Genomic DNA, 17865 nt, shown 5'->3' on the forward strand with positions numbered 1-17865 from the left:
TAAATCTTATCAACATAACTTTTATATTCTGGTCAAGTTTAATATGATCGACGGTACCAAACATGTCCTCGACAAATACAGCTATGGTTAATCATTTGGTTTGCTTACACTTTCTAAAATCTTCTAGCCTCTAGACTTAAGAGAGGGTTACATTTGATGTTATACAAAAGATAAGGGACCAAAATGAAAAACCCAAAAATGCTTTCCATTTGCTTTCCTTTTCTTTTCCTCTTTATACCCCTAAAGTTTTCCTATTGTTTCATTTTACTCCAAATGCTACATAAAAAATTCAGACTGCAAAATTGTATAGTGATTAGCAGTCTCATCTTCAAGCTCCCACAGTCCATCGGAAAAGGCAAAGGGAGGAGGCGGATTTTTGCCGGAAGTTATCCCTTCATCCACTCTGTTAGGGATCCCAAGCTCATCATCAGACGCCTCAAGGAGGTGTTTCATGACTCTAACCCCATCGTCTTCTTCTTCTTCATATTTCTTTACGCCACCGCTACCACCTCCTGCAGCTAGGTCCTGTTGATAATCGAATTCTAACTCAGCTTCTTCCTCCGTGGTGGCAGGAAGATAGTCAAAGTCGAAGGTGGCGGCGGTGGAAGTGGTGGTGGAAGTGGTACTTGAACATGAGAGTTCTTGTTGAAGGGTTGTCAGAATTGCTGATAAATCTTGACTTGGGTAATATTCTTGTTCATCATCAAGAATGGAGAGTATGTTATTGTACGAGTTTTCACGCTTACTAAACTCGACTCGGCTAGCTTCTGCTTCTTCTTCTTCTTCACGGGATTCTTCTCTTTGGCGTTTTTGTTGGGTTCCCGCCATTGTTAACACAGAAAGGTTATACAAAAAACAGAAGAGAAAGAGAGAGAGGGAGGAGGGCTGAGGAGAGAGAACCGAATTGGAAAGGTTTATATAGAGGGAGAGGGACGATTGCAATTCCGGTCCAATTGAATAAAGAGTGAAAATAAGAATATTTAATACATTCAATTTTTTCTTTTTTGTATGTGTGTGTGAGAGAGAGATGCTTGACAAGATAAATAGGGTTACCTTTATTTCATTTTCTACTTTTTTGGACACGATCCCTTCCAAATAACTTGACATGATTCTTCGCAAAATCATGTTTAGTTCTTGTATCGTTAAGTTAAAAAGGTTGATAAAAATTTAAGTCATATATTTTATGAGATTCATAATTTTTATCAACTCTTTAATTACATATTTCATTATTAAAATCTACAAAAAATAATTTTTAGCATAACCAAACAGGAGCACAATTATAATAACTCACAAATATTTCAAGTGTTTGTATTGTGTAATTTGATCTAATTTAACATATTAAGATATGCCATAAAACTTTGTGAATTTCTTAAATCGAGATTATGTTTATTTAATTTTACATTAAATTTCGTGTTGAATTAAGTTATAAAATTTTTTCATAATTAAAACGAAGTATCCATGTAAATATGTTTAGGTCTGTGCTTCGAAATTTGGATTGTACTTTCTTGTATTTTGTCAAGTAATTTCCACGCTATAAAAGGTGCATCATGTTAATTAGGTGCCTCAAAATTTGGTCAAAGATTAAAAAATTGCGTGTTGTCTTGATTTAGGAAAGAATCATTAGAGCCAGGTGAAAAAAAGGAAAGGAATCAATTGCATCCAAAATTAAGGAAATAATATTTGGGCACCAGATTTCTTTCTTTTACGTGGTTTTTCTTAATTTCCATATTTTAGCCTAGTTTTAGGGTTTGAGTCGTGTACTATAAATATGTGACTCATCTTTCAATTTAGTTTAAGCCAAATTGTCTGTCGTTGTAATTTTTTCCATATTGTCAGGTTTAATAAAATTTATCGTTCCTTTGCTTAGTTTCTCTTTTTCTACTTTAATTTAATCTTTTTTTCGTGGTACGATCTTGAATATTTCATTATTGTCATTAAATCTCAATCTTGCATCACCTTTGGGATCAACACATCAATCGGGTCAACATGCCATATTTTAAAGTTGGTGGCAAAAGCAAGAAAAAATAGACCAATTATTTTCAATTCATTACTTAAGTAATAAGTTAGTCCAAATGCATTTTTTAAGTTGAGGATAAAATTAATACTTGGGGACGGGTGATGCAATTTTTCAAAAAATATTTAAAGGGAGATGTCACAATTCGCACGACAATAATGCTATTTATACATTCAGGAGTTAACACTCATCTCACGAGGGTGGGATCCATGATTATTTTATTACTCCCAGGCTTCACCTCCATATGAGGAGGTGTTATTTTGGATGTCAACTCAAATGTATATATTGCACGATTATTCACACGAATGTGGAGTTATGAAGGATTAGGTTTTTCCGACAATATCATTCATCATAAATTTCAGGGAAAATGTTTAACATACAAGGTCACTTTCACCTTTTAATATGTGAATATGATTGGGGATATTTTGGATGGTCACGATTGATTTGATTGGAGACTAAGTCATATAATTCAAATTTACTTATTATGTATCTAGAATCACAAGATACATACAAATAATAATGAGAGGCCAGAAATAAATTTTGTTGATATTTATATTCAACACATCAAATATGATGACTTATCAACGAAAACACGATAACTTTCTTAGATGTGATCATTTGTTTAGTGCATCTAATGCTGTCGACATAACACCATTCAACTAATATTTAAGAAAGTATTTTTGTTCAAATTAAAAAAAATCCAATTTTTTTGTGGACTTGGTATGAAAATGCCAACTTTCGCATTTACCTAACGTCAGATAATCATGAATTTCACTGTAAATACACGTTTCAAACATTCAAAAATCTTCACTCCCAAAACATTATGGCACTCAATAATAATAATAATAATAATAATAATAATAATAATAATTTCATTGATTGGTATCTAAAAGAAACTGAGCCATTGCCAAGGTCAATTATTCACTAGAAATCAAGATTCAATCATGTTACATAACCAGAGTTAGTGATAGAATTTCATTTCTAGGCACAATGAAAATTGGAAAAAAAAAATAATATAAAAACACTCAATCATGAGTTACCACATCGGTCTGTTTTTTCCCTTGTTTGTTCAGCATTATTCATCAAGATTAGACTGCAACGTTTGTCAAATGAATTTTAAATAAACTAAACAATACTTGGAATTAAATGTGACGGGTCATGTCCCTTGCATTCCAAATGTTCCAGTGCATTCTATTCAAGTAAAATAATATAGCATTTTCACTCGACTTTCCCGGCACTTCACAATTATTTAGAAAATTAATTTATTAATAATAATAAAAAATCCACTTGCTCATTTTTCTATTGAAATTAATTAATGTATGATATTTGACTAGATGGAAAATACCTTCAATGAACAATTAAACAATTATTTATTTATTAAAAGTTTGATATATACGCTGCATGTTTCCAACAAATATTTCCCATTATTAATTATTTTTCATTTCAAAGAAATCAGTCTAACTAAAATGATCCCAAAATTAATCAGATCCAGTTGCTTGCTTACCGACGTAGCTTATTATTAATTAAGTAATAAAATATTAATTAATTAAGGAAAGATTTGGAGATCTAGTTTAATATTTAATATATTTAATGAACGTCTGATTTGTACTTTGCTTTGATTGTAGAGAAAATTGCAACAGTGTTCCCTAATCTTTTCATTTTTTGTAAATTTTATCCTAACGTTCACTTTATGTCGGCGGAGGTTCTTAACCTTTTATAAATATGCACTTGAGGTTCATATTTATAGAAACCGTTCAAAATATTTTCAGTTGACTGAAAAAATTAAAGAATTAATATCCAATAAAATCGTCGCGGTAACAAATAATTCAAGAAATTTTCCTGATCAAATGATGGCGTTTTAGACGGTTTCTGTCCAGATGGACCTTAGGTGTATATTTATGAAAGGTTAGAGACCTTTGTTGGTACAAAATAAAAATTAGGGTAAACTCTGCAAAAAATGAAAAATATTAAGGACCGCTGCTATAATTTTCCCTTGATTGTATTGACAATTTTTAATCTACCACTGTGCCGTTTTAGTGGGTTTGTTCTGTCATAATTAAATCAAAATGTCATGATCGGTTTTTAGTTAAAACTTAATCGAATATTTAACAATATTTTTTTACAATATGATTGAGAAAATTCATTTTAATAATATTAAATACTTGAAAATTATAATTGATTCAATTATTAATTGAAAAATAAGATGCTTTCGTGGGTTTGTCTTGTTCGAGATGGTTCATACCTAAACTTTCATTTTGTATGCACACCAATGATCCATGTTCAAACCTTCTCTTAATCCCAATTATAAGTCCAAATACATAAGTTTGTGTTCTAACATAATTTAAGCAAATCAATTTATTATATGGTAAGACTAGAGATAAAGTTAAAATAATAAAGAAGATCAAAAATTAGCAAGGTATTTGGTGATTGTGATCAATGACCTAGTTGTCACGAGACATCATCACACATCGAATAAAAATAAAAAATATAAATCAATTTATAATAGTTTGGATTACTTCTTTTAACAAAGTTGACATTTTAAGATGAAATTTCAAATCTTTACATGGTATCAGAGTTGCCTTTTTTGGGACATGTTGAGGGATATAATCAAAATCGAATAAAGATAAAAATATAGACCAATTTATAAGAGTTTGAGCTACTTCTCTTAATAATATTGGCCTTTTAAAGTAGAACCCCAAATTTTTACACGACTTTTATTACCTTCTCTAGTAGAAATAACGATAGACCAAAGAATATGAAAAAACAAAAAAATGAAGTCTACGCTGCTCTAATTTATTAATAATAAATTTAATTTGTTAAGATTTTTGATAATTTCAAGCTTGTTGGATCTCTATGCTACTTAATGACTTCCCATAGATGCCACACTTTAATAATTGTATATGATCATTATTGTTATGTGACAGTTGACCTAACAATATTTTACTTTCATAATTAACAAAAATTCATAATTTTTGTCAAATATATTTACGATCATTTTTTAATTAAAATAATGGATATATTTGGCTGTGTTTCTTCTTTTACTTTTGCATCTTATGGAATAGTTTTTTGAGAAATAACATTTATTACCATTTGAAACTAATTTTTTAAAGAACTTTTAAAGAAAATTAAATTGAACCAACTTTATCTAGCGCGTTTTTCCTTTCGAATAAAATCTAAAATTTTGAAAATAAGAAACTAAGGTACAAGTATGGACCACGCAACAATGAGATATGAGAATAGGGCGTGCCATGCAAGTGGATGGTGTACCTAATTTTTTGCATTGAGTAGTGCTGGAATGAATCATGCAATTTTTGGACCAGAAAGTGACAACTTGCTAGAACAAGTACCATATTGTCCTTAATTGGCAACATTATATAAGATTAGATTCACAATATGTTAAGACAAATTGATATCGAATTATCAACAGCTTAGCTTACGGACCAGTTTTTGGCTGTGGTTGGTTCTACACTTACTTTTGGGTTTAATATGTTAGTCTTGTGATTTAGGCTTACTTGGCTAGTTTGTTAAATGCAAGACGTATTATTTTCTTATCTTAGTAATGTAATTATGTAAAGAGACGGACTGAAGACGGTACGAGTTTAAAGTACTAGTAATGTACAAATTCAGAATCAAATGAGTTTTGAAGTGGTATTAGTGTAACTTGTGATATTTAAATCAAGAAGAATCTTGAATGAGATTAGGCAGTCGAGAATTTAATGTACGAGCATGTTTGAAATGAGGGTGTGCTTGACGCACTGGGCTTGTGATGGAATTGTGAACTTAATTCTGGGAAATAATGTAGGGTGAATTATATTTGTACTATCAATTATAACTTTTGGATAAAATGGTGGCAATACTTGATACATAATGTCGAGCTGATGACATAATGCAACCTACCATATATCATCGAAAATCAAGCTCATGAATTCACCACTAGCCCGATCAATCAAATTCACCCCATTTTAAGCATATTCTTGCATCCGAATGTTTAAAGGTATATTTTGTTGAGTAGTACTGGACATCTCTAACCCTAAAAGTTAGCTCAAGAGGTGAGGCTTTTCTACACACTTATAAATTGAATACCAACTTCATCCACAATCAATGTGGGACGATCCCAACAATCTTCCCCTCACACATTAGGCTTTGCAGGAAACCAAACACATCTCCCTCCACATATTAGGCCCTGCAAGAGACCAAAGTTGTCTCCCCCTCACATAACGGGGCCTACGGGAGACCAAATCCATCTCCCCCTCACATGAACCCGTATCTTTGTGACTGTTGGGCCGAAAACTTGTTGATAGATCCGGCTCTGATGCCAGTACTGAGTGGTATTTGACATCTTTCACTTTAAAAATTAACTTAAGAGGTGAGACTTTCCCTCACACTTATAAACTAAATATCAAACTCATTTACAATCGATGTGGGACAATCTCAACACATTTGTTGTCATTCTTGGGTTCAAAACCAATGTAAAATTGCCAAATGTTGATCTGTAAAAATTCCATCCAATATTCCCTATACCTGTAGCATAGTTATATATCCTTCCCCCAACAGTTACACCCAATGAAAAGTGTGAACACAAGTGCAGCTTAACAATCTAAAGCATCCAGCAATCATCATTCGAGGAATTACAAAAGGAGAGATCAACTTTAATAAAGAAATTAAAATGCTTTATATACGTGTAAAGACATTGATTGATTTCTTTCTAATTTTTTAGTGAAAAGCTAAAGAATTCTAAACTATAGTGTACTTTCCAATGGGGGTTTCTAATTGGAAGTTAGATTTCTACAGAGACTATGTCAAGATAAGATTTCATAGTACCAACTCAACATGGTGGCCCAATTGGATCAAATTATCTAGGGCTAATTCTTGATTATGGATTAAAATAATAATCTCACTGATTTGGTTTTTCACAAATTAATTTAATAATTTAACTTTCAACTTTCCTGAGGTTTAACCAACAAACATGATTGATGATTACTTCTTTTTTTATTGCAAATTATTGGATCAATAATCTCCTCACAATATGTTTCAGTAGTACATTTCTTGGTTAATTTGCAAGTACAAAAAACAAAAACAAATAGTGGTAGGGTAGGGTTACCCCACTTTTTTTTTTTTTAATCCGACTTGTTACTGTAGTGTAGCATCTGTAAGCAATAACTCTTCGATATCATATCGATATTTACACTTGTTATTAACATAGGATAATAACTCAATTTTTTCTGTAAAAAATGACCCGACTTCAATATTTGCAATTAAACAACAATTTTAGAATTTGTGCAACACAAAACATCGAGTATTATTCAATTATGAATAAAATCTTCATTAGCTCGTAAATCGGTTATGTGCTTTCACCTATTAACTCCAATAAAACGATGTTCACGAGTCAAGTGCACCCTTCTAGAAAAAGTTTCCACAACAATTTTATTCTACGTGTTGGGCCCATGCACATAAATTTTTTGGAAACACTCGTCATAACTAGCAAATTTTCTTTTCTCTACAACGTCGAATATGACATTTGACAAATGAGACGCTTTATCATAGGACAGAAATTTCATTCTCACTACCAGCTGGTCTGTACACTTTAAGGTTGTTATATATGGGCCTATGGCCCACTTAATTATGAAAACAAAACATGAATGTCTTCTTGTGGATGAAACTTTTTTTTTTTTTTTTTTTTAATGAGGTGTCCCAGCTTGCGCCAGACTATATCCTCGTCCCTGAACCTTCAGCCCCTCCGCAGCTCAGGGAGGTAAATCGCGGGATGTGCCATTGTTGGTTCCCAGGTTCCCACACGGCTTTTACTCCTTCCCCAAAGGGAGCCTCTTCACTGCCTTACAGCAACTTGTCTTCCAAGATAAATCTTGCCTTTTAAATCAAGATTACGGGCAAGATTTATTTTGTGATTATATATATATACACACACAAACACACACACACACATTAAAATGATCTATCTTCTCCTCAGTTTGATAGTTGAAACCCGTAATCTCGATTTAAAAGTTCAAACTATCCATCTCTAGAGACGGATGGCCCACATAAAATCCATGTATATAGTTGTCAATTTTATCCCGCAAGAGAATGATCATTAACAAATTATATAATGACAAGTGAATACTGCCTTATGAAAATTGATTAATGACTTCACTTTAATCACTATTAACTCTAAATGAATGGGAACACACAATTATGTTGATAATTTTAAAGATTGATTTTCTAAATTACTAACTAAATTAACTACGTTGAATGCGCACGAAATTTTTTAAAGTAAATTTAAATCATGTAAATCACTAGGATTGTGAATCCAATATTGTGATACATGAATCAATGATTAATTACCCGTATTTGTCAAATCTTGCATAGCCTCTGTTGATGTCAATTGACACTATAATATGAATTTAATTACCTCTAATGAAATGTCGAATATGGCCCCACAGAACTCGTGAATCCATCTAGTTAACACTTTCAAAGCTTCCGATCAAGTCCAAACTTCCCAACAGATTTTCAATTTTATCATTTTAGATCCAATTAAGGTCCAGTTCTCTTCCTTTATGCTCCATTCACCTCTAAGTTAGGGTTTAACCTATAAAAGTAAGACGTGCTCTAAATTAAATAGAATCCACTCGGGCCGGATGGAGATTGGCCCTCGAGTGCAAAGGCAGGAGGGAGCTTGACTGCAAGACTCACTCGTCGAGCAGGGACGGAAGTCGGCCTCAGGGATCCGACGATATTATGCAAGTTTAAGAGCCTATAGAACGTGTAAAATGTGCTTATCAAACGTCGTACTTAAACTTTTGCTGGACTCAAGCAAAATCATCTACGCAAATATTCTGACACAAAAGCACGTGAAAACAAAGATTCACTTCGATGATAGGTTGCCGTATTTGTCTAATGTTTAAAACTTCAAAAACCAATTCACAATAAGCTTCCAAACAATGCCGCTAAAATAATTTTCCAACTTATCCGATGCTCGATTGGTGTGTGTTAATAGTCAAATTTAATCATCTCCTAGATATAGTCGAGATTTTATACAAAGAGAAAAAAATCAAGTTGGTTCAACCCTCGACCATCAATGTCAAATTTTATCCTTTCACAAAGTGAATTGTCCAAATGGTTACTGAACTTTACAAAAGGTTTCTACAGGGTCATTGAATTTTAAAAATCACCTAAATATTCACTAAATTTTGTAAAAGGTTTCCCAGTGTTGAAAGTTCAATGATCTTGTGAAAACTTTTTGCAATGTTTAGTGACCATTTAGGTGATTTTTAAAATTCAGTGACCTCATGAAAATCTTTTGCAAAGTTCAGTGGTCATTTAGGTGATTTTTAAAGTACAGTGATCCCTTAGAAACATTTTGCAAAGTTTAGTGACCATTTATGTAATTCTTAAAATTCAGTGACAACTTGAAAACTTTTTACAAAGTTTTAGTGACCATTTGGACAATTCACTCCCTTTCACATTCATGAGATACACACAATCTCCAGGGGGATTGTTTTTGAAGGTTATTCTCAATTCACTTTTTACTTTACTTTCGGGTTTGGTTTTTTTTTTTTTTTTTTTTGGGAGGGGGAGTCCCATCCTTCAAGTTCACACTTAACAAGTCAAACTCATTGGTTATCCACATCTCCATATTTAGTGTCCGAGACTTAGTCAGGTTACATGCGTCTTCTGATTTATGCACAATTTTTTATACCTATTTCAAACTTCTTCTTCTTTGTTTTTTGTTTGTTTTTTTTTTTTTGGGGATTTTTTTTTTCTGTTGTCCCCTTCGGGATCTTTTAAAGGATAGCTTCAAATCGTGACAACTTTTTCCCTTAACCTTTTATTAGGAGGAGTAGTTGGGCTCAAACCACTAACAAATGATCAATTCCTATTTTCAATCTCGTCGTCAATTTTATATATCATGAAAGTGATCAACATATATCCAGTTACTCACTCTTATAAATTCAATTGCACCAGAACTATTCTCACATATATGTTTAAGTGATTGAAGTTTAAAATAAACTCGTAAGACATTTTTTCAATCTAGTTACACCAACTTAAGTAATTCACTCTTCTATACAAAAATTTTCGAACCTAAACGACAATTGAACGATGCTCTTTGCTCAATAATATGATATCATTGAATAAACATTTTTTCGTCATAGTAAGCACTAAATAGCACCATCTAGCCAAAAGTTATAAATTAACACATTTCTAAACATAACCTCATTATTAACCGTCAAGGCCATCCAATTAACACAAATAATATCCAACTAACACAAATATAAATATTTTTAAATTGTTGTATTTTTCATTTTTTTTAATGTTTGTGAATATTTTTATTTTATTTTACTTTATTTTTTTAATAATGATTGATTTATGGCGGTTGGTGGTAAAGGTGGTGGTGGTGAAATGTGTTGGTGGTGATGGTGTGGTGGCGAGGCCGATGGTCTGCAATGTTGGTGGGATTGGGTGGCGTTGATCGTGGTGATTTCAATGATGGCATATTTTGTGGTGATTTTTGATGGTGTGATAATGCGTATTGGTGGTAATGGGATGACATTAATGATGATGAAAATGGACAATGAAGCTAAACAAAGCGTGTTTTATGTGTAATCTAAATATTATGTATTATGCGTGTTATAAAAATATAGCGTATTTGTTACCCATCTTATAAAAAAGTGTAATATACAGTATCACACGTGTTATATTTTTGTAACAGCTATTATAAAAAAGTGTAGCAAAAAATTTTGAAAAGTTAAACAGTATTTTTGTAAAAACAATAATATTTTCCAAACAAAAAAGGTTTTGTAGTAGCTTTAGAAATAGTTTGTTTTTCAATATAATTTTGAAATTGCCCGAAAATATAAATATGTAACCACATATATTTTCTTGGGGCTTGGACTATGCAATTGTAGAGTCGAGGCAAGTCTTTAATCTTGAATAGCATAGCTCAATATTTTAGCCTTTCAAAATATATATTTATTTTCATAAAAAAACTAAAAAGCCCCGCCAGGCAGCTGGGTGGCCTCATGGCTCAATGGCCTCTGGAGTTGGAGTGGTCGGCTATGCTCAGATCGTGCCAAAGCTGCACGATGACATGAGTCAGTGACAACCTAACACATTTTGACATCTTGGCCGAGTTCGACTCTTGCTGACAAACTGGAGGCCTTAAAGATATGATAGTTGTCAATGATCTCTTCCAGTTTCTTGCTCAATATCTGCTGATTGACTGGTTCCTGGTTTTTCCAGTGAAACTGGCCAAGTCTATTTCATAAAATTGATATAGTTGCTTTCCGAATCTCATTCCTGAATCCTGAACATATAGCATAGCAACCATTAGCCAATTCAAGGTTTACTGAAGATGAAATATACAAACAAATAAAAAGAATCTCTCACCAAAATCCAGTAGTTCTTCATCAGTTGATAATGTTGTCCAAGATACTAATGTTGCAGCAGCCACTCAATGAGAATGGAAACGAGCACATCATACCTCATTAAACACCTTTAACCAAACAGCCACTTTACGCAGATACATATGAAGTTATAGGACAATCAATTTCTACATTCGCAATTCACACACAAATCTGTTCAGCAGGAAAAGCTTCATGAGCAGTGCAAGTGAAATGAATAATCTTTGTCAAATGAAATACATTCAGAACAAAAGTCGCCCAAATAAAGAAATAGAGAATTCACCATTGCCGGTACTGTATAAGGATAAATCATAAATGTGCATTTATCCTGAATCTTTCACATTTACATAAACTATATTTAAGAAAATAAATTTATCCAACATTATAAATGAAGCATCAGCTATCCTCTTATAGACACTCCATGAAATGCTACATTGATGTGACAGGTAAATGAAATAGATACAAAAGCCTTAAATCATTTGACTATCAAAAAGTGAATATTAGTAAAAATTTGCCAGAAATTAAGACAATTCAAATTTAGCAAAAAACAGAAACTCCATAATAAAGAATATAGTAGAAAGCTGCTACATATCTACGAAGAATAACTAAAGAAAAACAGAATTTTATAGTCCATCAATTGAGAGAATAATTGTGATCATTACAAATGCGGTGTTCCTATGTCGAGACTTATTTTCTGCCTTCAAGACAATATGCAAAGAAATTGAGAATTATGAAACAAAAACACAAAAATCTATGATGTTTTAGGTAAATCTTCAGAATACGCTAATGGAAACCTACCAACCTATCTCTTAAATTATTATTGGAACTCTTTCTCTTGTCATGTTCCTTGAACTGAAGATCACTTTAGTTTTAAAAAATAGTACTCGAGAATATCTCAAAGAAAACATTCAATTGAATCTTGAGTAAAGCCAGATAATTCTTCCTATCCTCAAACAAATTAACCTTTAGTAGGAATTTCAGTGCATCCTGAAAACAATTTTGTATCCATCAGCACAAGGCAGTACACTTGATGCCACCACAATATAAATCTTCAGCATCCCATCACGGCACAATTATAAACAAAATTGCCAGATTGCTTTCGACCAAGCAAAACCCACTGTGGTGGACCTTCACTTGGAACCCAAGAATTGACTTCAATATATCCACCACCAAAAGTTCTACGCCCTCCAATTACAATAAGCCTATCGCCACATGCTCTAAATGCCAAACCCCAACCATTCATAGAATTGGCTCTTTCTGGTAAGCTTCCTACAGTAACCCATTCCTTACTGATCTTGTTGTATTTTCTCACCTCCATGTCTGCATAATCAGCAGCATACAATTCGTTATTTACAACAGCAATCAAAGGTGGAGCTTCAGCTGTAACAGGTGTGTCATTTTCCCTTGCTTCACCAGTCCTCACCGGGGACATGTTAGAGATTTCAGTCCAAGTCTCTGTTTCCAAATTATATTCCTCTCCACATGTGAGAAGCGTCGAATCAGTTCCTCCAATTCCTCCAATTACGTAAAATTTTCCATCCATGAACACTGCAGAACACATCTTCCTTGGTTTTTTCATTTTCTCCAGTGTTTTCCAAGTTCCTTCCTCAGAATTATAGAGCTCTGCAGAACTGAGGATATTACCACTTGAATTGCAACCACCGGCTAATATTGCAATCTCCCCGAGGCTGGCAGATCCAAACAAACACCTAGGTGCATTCATACTCATTCCTGAAGACCAAGTGTTCGTCAGCAAACTGTATTTATATATCACATGAGACATAAGATCCCTTCCGAAAACGAGAAGCTCAGTGCCAACTGCCAAAGATTCCTTATCGGAAAACACAAAACAATTATTAGGATCCATTCGAGGATCAATTAGAGGTAAATGCATCCATCGACGGCGAGTAGGGTCAAAGGCTTCCCATTCGAGCAACTGGCAGGAAAAATATACCCAATGCTCAACCACACCTTTTTTCCTCCTTAATCTGTACAGCTCACCACCTCTAATGAGTGAGTGAAAACTCTTGTTCAAAGCTGCAATAGCGCCATAATCAGCTCTGGAGCACCGAATGAGACAACTAATTGAGTTATCACGGCCAATAGCAGGAATCAGGGAACTGGAATCAGAATTATCCCCTGAATGTTGCTGATTATCAGAATTGTCACCAGGAGGCATTAGAATTCCACCGATTGATAAGGCAGTATTCAATTGACACCCAGATTTCTGAGACACCTTTCTGATGACAGCTTCCTCTCCCTTTGTTTCTAATGGTCGCTTACCTTGTTGTAATTCAAAATTTTCAAGCTGGTAACTCATGAAATGCCACTTATTTTCTTGCTCACAAGTCCTCCGATAGTCCCTTGATACCAAACAAGCTCTATCTTCCAACATGTTCCTTATGGCACCAAAGGAAGCACCTCTTTTTTCGAATAAATCCAATCTATATCCCACTCTCTTTTTCAGATGGCCGCAATTCACTGCTAAAAATAGGTAACCATATGCCTGGAAACCCCGAAAAAAAATGTTAAAATAGAGAAAATCGCAATGCAAAGCAAAGGATTTATCGATTTATCAAACAGAAAAAATGGAAAAAAGTCTATCTAGATTCAGTGTCTTCATAACTATCAGTATTCAAAGTAAATTTTCAATCAAAAAGGCCAATGAATCAATATAGCAAGTTCCCGGTATTTGGAAAAAATGAACGTTACACCAATAAAACTCACAGATCCGAATTCAATAACAATAGGCAAAACTAGATCGTTTAACAATTTCAAAAACAATCTTTCAGCATATTCTACAACTCAACAGTTCAAAAAGACTTCTTAAACTACATAATTCATCAATAATGACAGCAGCCAGATTCATAAAACCCACAAAAATTAAAACTTCTGATCAAATGAATCATGCAAACTCCACAAAAAACCCGGATCTCAAAAATTCAGATCAAATACAACCTGCAACCAAATTCTTTAATATACAAAAAATTAAGGTTAAAAAAATAAAAATACAGTCTTGCATTGTTTTTCCAATAGCATTAAATAAGAATTGAGATTGAACCTATTAATGCTGTTTAAGAACAAACTTCATCACAGCTAAGCATCATAAAAATAAGTAACAAAGCAGATAAACTAACTTAAACAAAAAATGACAAAGAGAAATAATACATAAACGATAAAATTAGCAATAGAGGAGACTCACATATTGGATAAGAAGCAAGAAGAGGAGGACCTGACTGAAATTTCTTGAATGGAACAATCCCTTTTTCTTCTCCCTCTCTCTATTTGTATGTATACATGTATGTAAATGCTTTGGTGTATATGCTTCTTCCTGAATTTGTATATGTATATGTGTGTGTATTGTGAAGGAAAGAGAGAGTCTGAAGCTCGAGTTCTTGTTATTGTTAAGAGAAATCCTTTGGATTCTCTCGGCAAATCAAAGCTCAGGCTTTGGGTTTTGGCTTAGGCTTTGGGGCATACTCTTTGAGGACCCCCTTTATCAACCCCAACCCACACATCCCCAATCAAACCACCACCCCACCTGCCTTGTGTGTGTGTGTGTGTGTGTGTGTGTATATATATATATATATATATTTTTTATTTTTTTTTATTTTTACCATAAAGAATTATTAGCACAAAAATGAGTCAAAATTCCTTTTTATTTCTTTATTTAATTTAAACGCACCTGTTTATTATTTTTGTATTATATATAAATTATTTTCTGGCAGTATCTGCTCTATATACATTTCCAAAGTGAAATTCTCGTGAAGTCAATAAATAGGAATTAAAAATGTCAATTTAGTTTGAAAGACATGTGGATGCGGCGAAGTGAAGGGGAATGAAAAATTATTCGTAATAATAATAAAAATGGAGAATTCAGTAAAGAAAAAAAGAATTATAATTGATTTAGTTATTATCTATTTCCTTACTATGCCAATCATCCGTCAATTTTGTATCTAAGTATAGATTATTTCACTCTATTTAAATTACTGTTAGTTATTACTACTAATATTATTAACGTAAAAAATTGTTCAGGATTCTCTAGACGACTATGTAAATTTTAGTTAAAATCAACATTTTATAAGAGTAACATTGTTTTACTTTATGTTCAATTTCCACAATCTACCAATGCTATAATTTCATACACCACAAAATTTTAGCCTAAAATCAATAAAAGCCACGAAACCCAAATCCGAATCTGAATCCGAATCCGAATCCAATCCCAATAAGCACAAACCAGCAAAACCACCCACCGTGAATATGTATTTTGACAATGGATAGAGTAGATCAGTGATATGGCCGAGCAATCAGGGGGTTTCAAAATGCATCAATAATGTTTAGTTTCTAATTAAGTAACACTATTTATCGTCATGATAATAGATCTTCATGTTCAAATGACATTGAATGATATATCCCATAACATGGATCTCATGTCCCTACATTTAACTAAATTTATTATTTAATGCAATTGTATTGCTATATATAGTGATCATGATGACAAATAGCATTGATCTTTAATATTTGTGGTGCAAATCGATGATGATGGTGATGGTAATGTATATTGGTAATGGTAGTTAGAGTTTGCAACAAGATACTGGGGGTCAATTGAAGAATTAAATAAATACAATTGAAAATCAAACCATTTATTTCTAAGTCCACCAAGTATTTTTCTAAAACAACATGTGAAATGTAAGCATTATCTCAAGTTATTCGTTGACATACTAACCTTACTAAGATGAATAACTCAATCTCTTATATATTGGTTATTTATTCCATTTATAATCAATTTGAAATTTATTTCTTTACAGATCAACTATAATCACCCGAAATCAAGGAATGTCACACTTAAAATGAGAATAATTTTAGTGTATGATTAAATTGTAATCATTATAAATTTATACCCTCTAGGCTTACGCCCATATTTACATTATATAAAAAATACTAGAACAAAAATAATCCAACATTTTCATAAATTACAAATTGATCTTTGAAATTTCCCTTCTCGCGTCAAGCTAACATGGTTTTTATGTATTGGAGTACAAAAAAAGTTGCATTTTTTTTTTATTGAAATTATTGTTGCCATACAAAAAATTAAACCTAAGTATATGTGTAACATTGATGAAAATTTTCATTTTTTTTTCCCCAAAAGGTAAACTTTTTTTTTTTTTTATAATTATTTTGGCCTTTTCAATTCTTATTCTTAATTTTAAATCATTAACAAATGAAACTTTGCGCCATTAGTTGGGTCAATCACAAAAGGTGACCTTGATCTAATCAACTTTTTTTGTAGTATTAGGCGCTGCCTAATAAAAAAGATAACATCTAATCTAAGCAAATTTTAATTATTCTATTGACTTAATATTTAAAAATATAAATATATATACTTTTTAAAATAACCCATTTCGATTTCTAGCCAGCTCACACGTGCGGTGGTGGATTTCACTTTTCCGGCACATGTGGGAACAATAATCATAAACAGTGTCGCCTAAAGCACCTAATCTTTTATTTTAATTAATAATTATTAATTTTATAATCTAATCTCTGTCAAAACCTTTATTTTTTTATACTAATATCAAATAATTAATTAAGGGCAGTGTCTTTTAATCGAAAAATTAATTAAGTAGGATTACAGGTGTTAGAATTTCCGCCTGTGCCGGCTTTATTTCCCATTTAGGCATAATTAGGAAATTAAAATTAATCTTTTTAATTCTACTTTTGATTAAATTAATGTCATGCGGTATTATTATCACTACTTAACCTATATTAATCAAGAAAACCAACTTGCTAAAGAATGACTCCGCTTATTTAGGATTCTTTCGACAGAGTTTTTCCTTTAGCTTCTTCTCCGTGCAAACGAGTCTCTCGATGAAGCTATTCTATCAAAACTCTCATAATCAGACGAATCACTTCCGGAAAAATATCCAAACAATTTCAAAATCAGTTTCTTAGTCTAATAAGCAGATTTTCATTTTCAAAAGACATACCAAATTTGCCTTTGATTATTGAAACGGTATATCTGCAACTACTCGTATGTATTGTTTAATAAGTAAAATAAAAATTGTTTCCCTTTTTTATCCCTTTTCTCTTGAGAAAATTTTAAACACGGGCACGTGCACGTGCACGTGCACACATGATCGGGTTTGGAGTACGTATAAATGTATATAATTAGTGTTAAAAATAGAATAACAAAACACAAGGATTCTGGCATGCACTAATACTTGTTCACCACATTCATCGAGGCATCATTCTTCCAATAAAACCCCTCCACGTGTCAACCACTTGTCTAAAGACATGTGGACATGTGAAGCATTATTGGATTGTGAGAAAGCTAATTCCAACTCATAACAAACTTACATTACAATGTTTTATAGGGTGCAAGTTGAGTATGTCATTTTCATTGAGAGAGATAATTTGTACTTAAGTTTCGCATTTTTAGTTTGAGATATGTACATAGGT

General features: G+C 32.6%; 2 protein-coding genes across 4 annotated transcripts; both read right to left on the reverse strand.

Moving 5' to 3' along the window:
• LOC111388127 lies at positions 1-912 on the reverse strand. The gene has a single exon (XM_023012803.1). It carries the CDS (start codon positions 826-828, stop codon positions 277-279), a length of 552 nt encoding a protein of 183 aa, XP_022868571.1. The 5' UTR covers positions 829-912; the 3' UTR covers positions 1-276.
• Positions 913-12014: 11102 nt separating this feature from the next.
• On the reverse strand, positions 12015-14950 carry LOC111388139 (F-box/kelch-repeat protein SKIP11-like). Of its 3 annotated transcripts, none has more exons than XM_023012817.1 (2): positions 14612-14950; positions 12015-13890 (listed from the first exon to the last, which is right to left on the reverse strand). In XM_023012817.1, exon 2 carries the CDS (start codon positions 13802-13804, stop codon positions 12461-12463), a length of 1344 nt encoding a protein of 447 aa, XP_022868585.1. In that variant the 5' UTR covers positions 13805-13890; positions 14612-14950; the 3' UTR covers positions 12015-12460. The 3 variants fall into 3 exon arrangements, with proteins under 3 accessions (XP_022868585.1, XP_022868583.1, XP_022868584.1); XM_023012815.1 differs by having other exon boundaries at positions 12015-13893; positions 14612-14940; XM_023012816.1 differs by having other exon boundaries at positions 12015-13915; positions 14612-14940.
• Between the last annotated feature and the right edge of the window lie 2915 nt (positions 14951-17865).

This window comes from Olea europaea, unplaced genomic scaffold (genome assembly GCF_002742605.1).
Source record: "Olea europaea var. sylvestris unplaced genomic scaffold, O_europaea_v1 scaffold456, whole genome shotgun sequence".
Lineage (NCBI taxonomy): Eukaryota > Viridiplantae > Streptophyta > Magnoliopsida > Lamiales > Oleaceae > Olea > Olea europaea.

Bases quoted from the DNA above. Each gene is read 5' to 3' on its own strand.
- LOC111388127 (XM_023012803.1), bottom strand. From the start codon at position 828: ATGGCGGGAACCCAACAAAAACGCCAAAGAGAAGAATCCCGTGAAGAA.
- LOC111388139 (XM_023012817.1), bottom strand. From the start codon at position 13,804: ATGTTGGAAGATAGAGCTTGTTTGGTATCAAGGGACTATCGGAGGACT.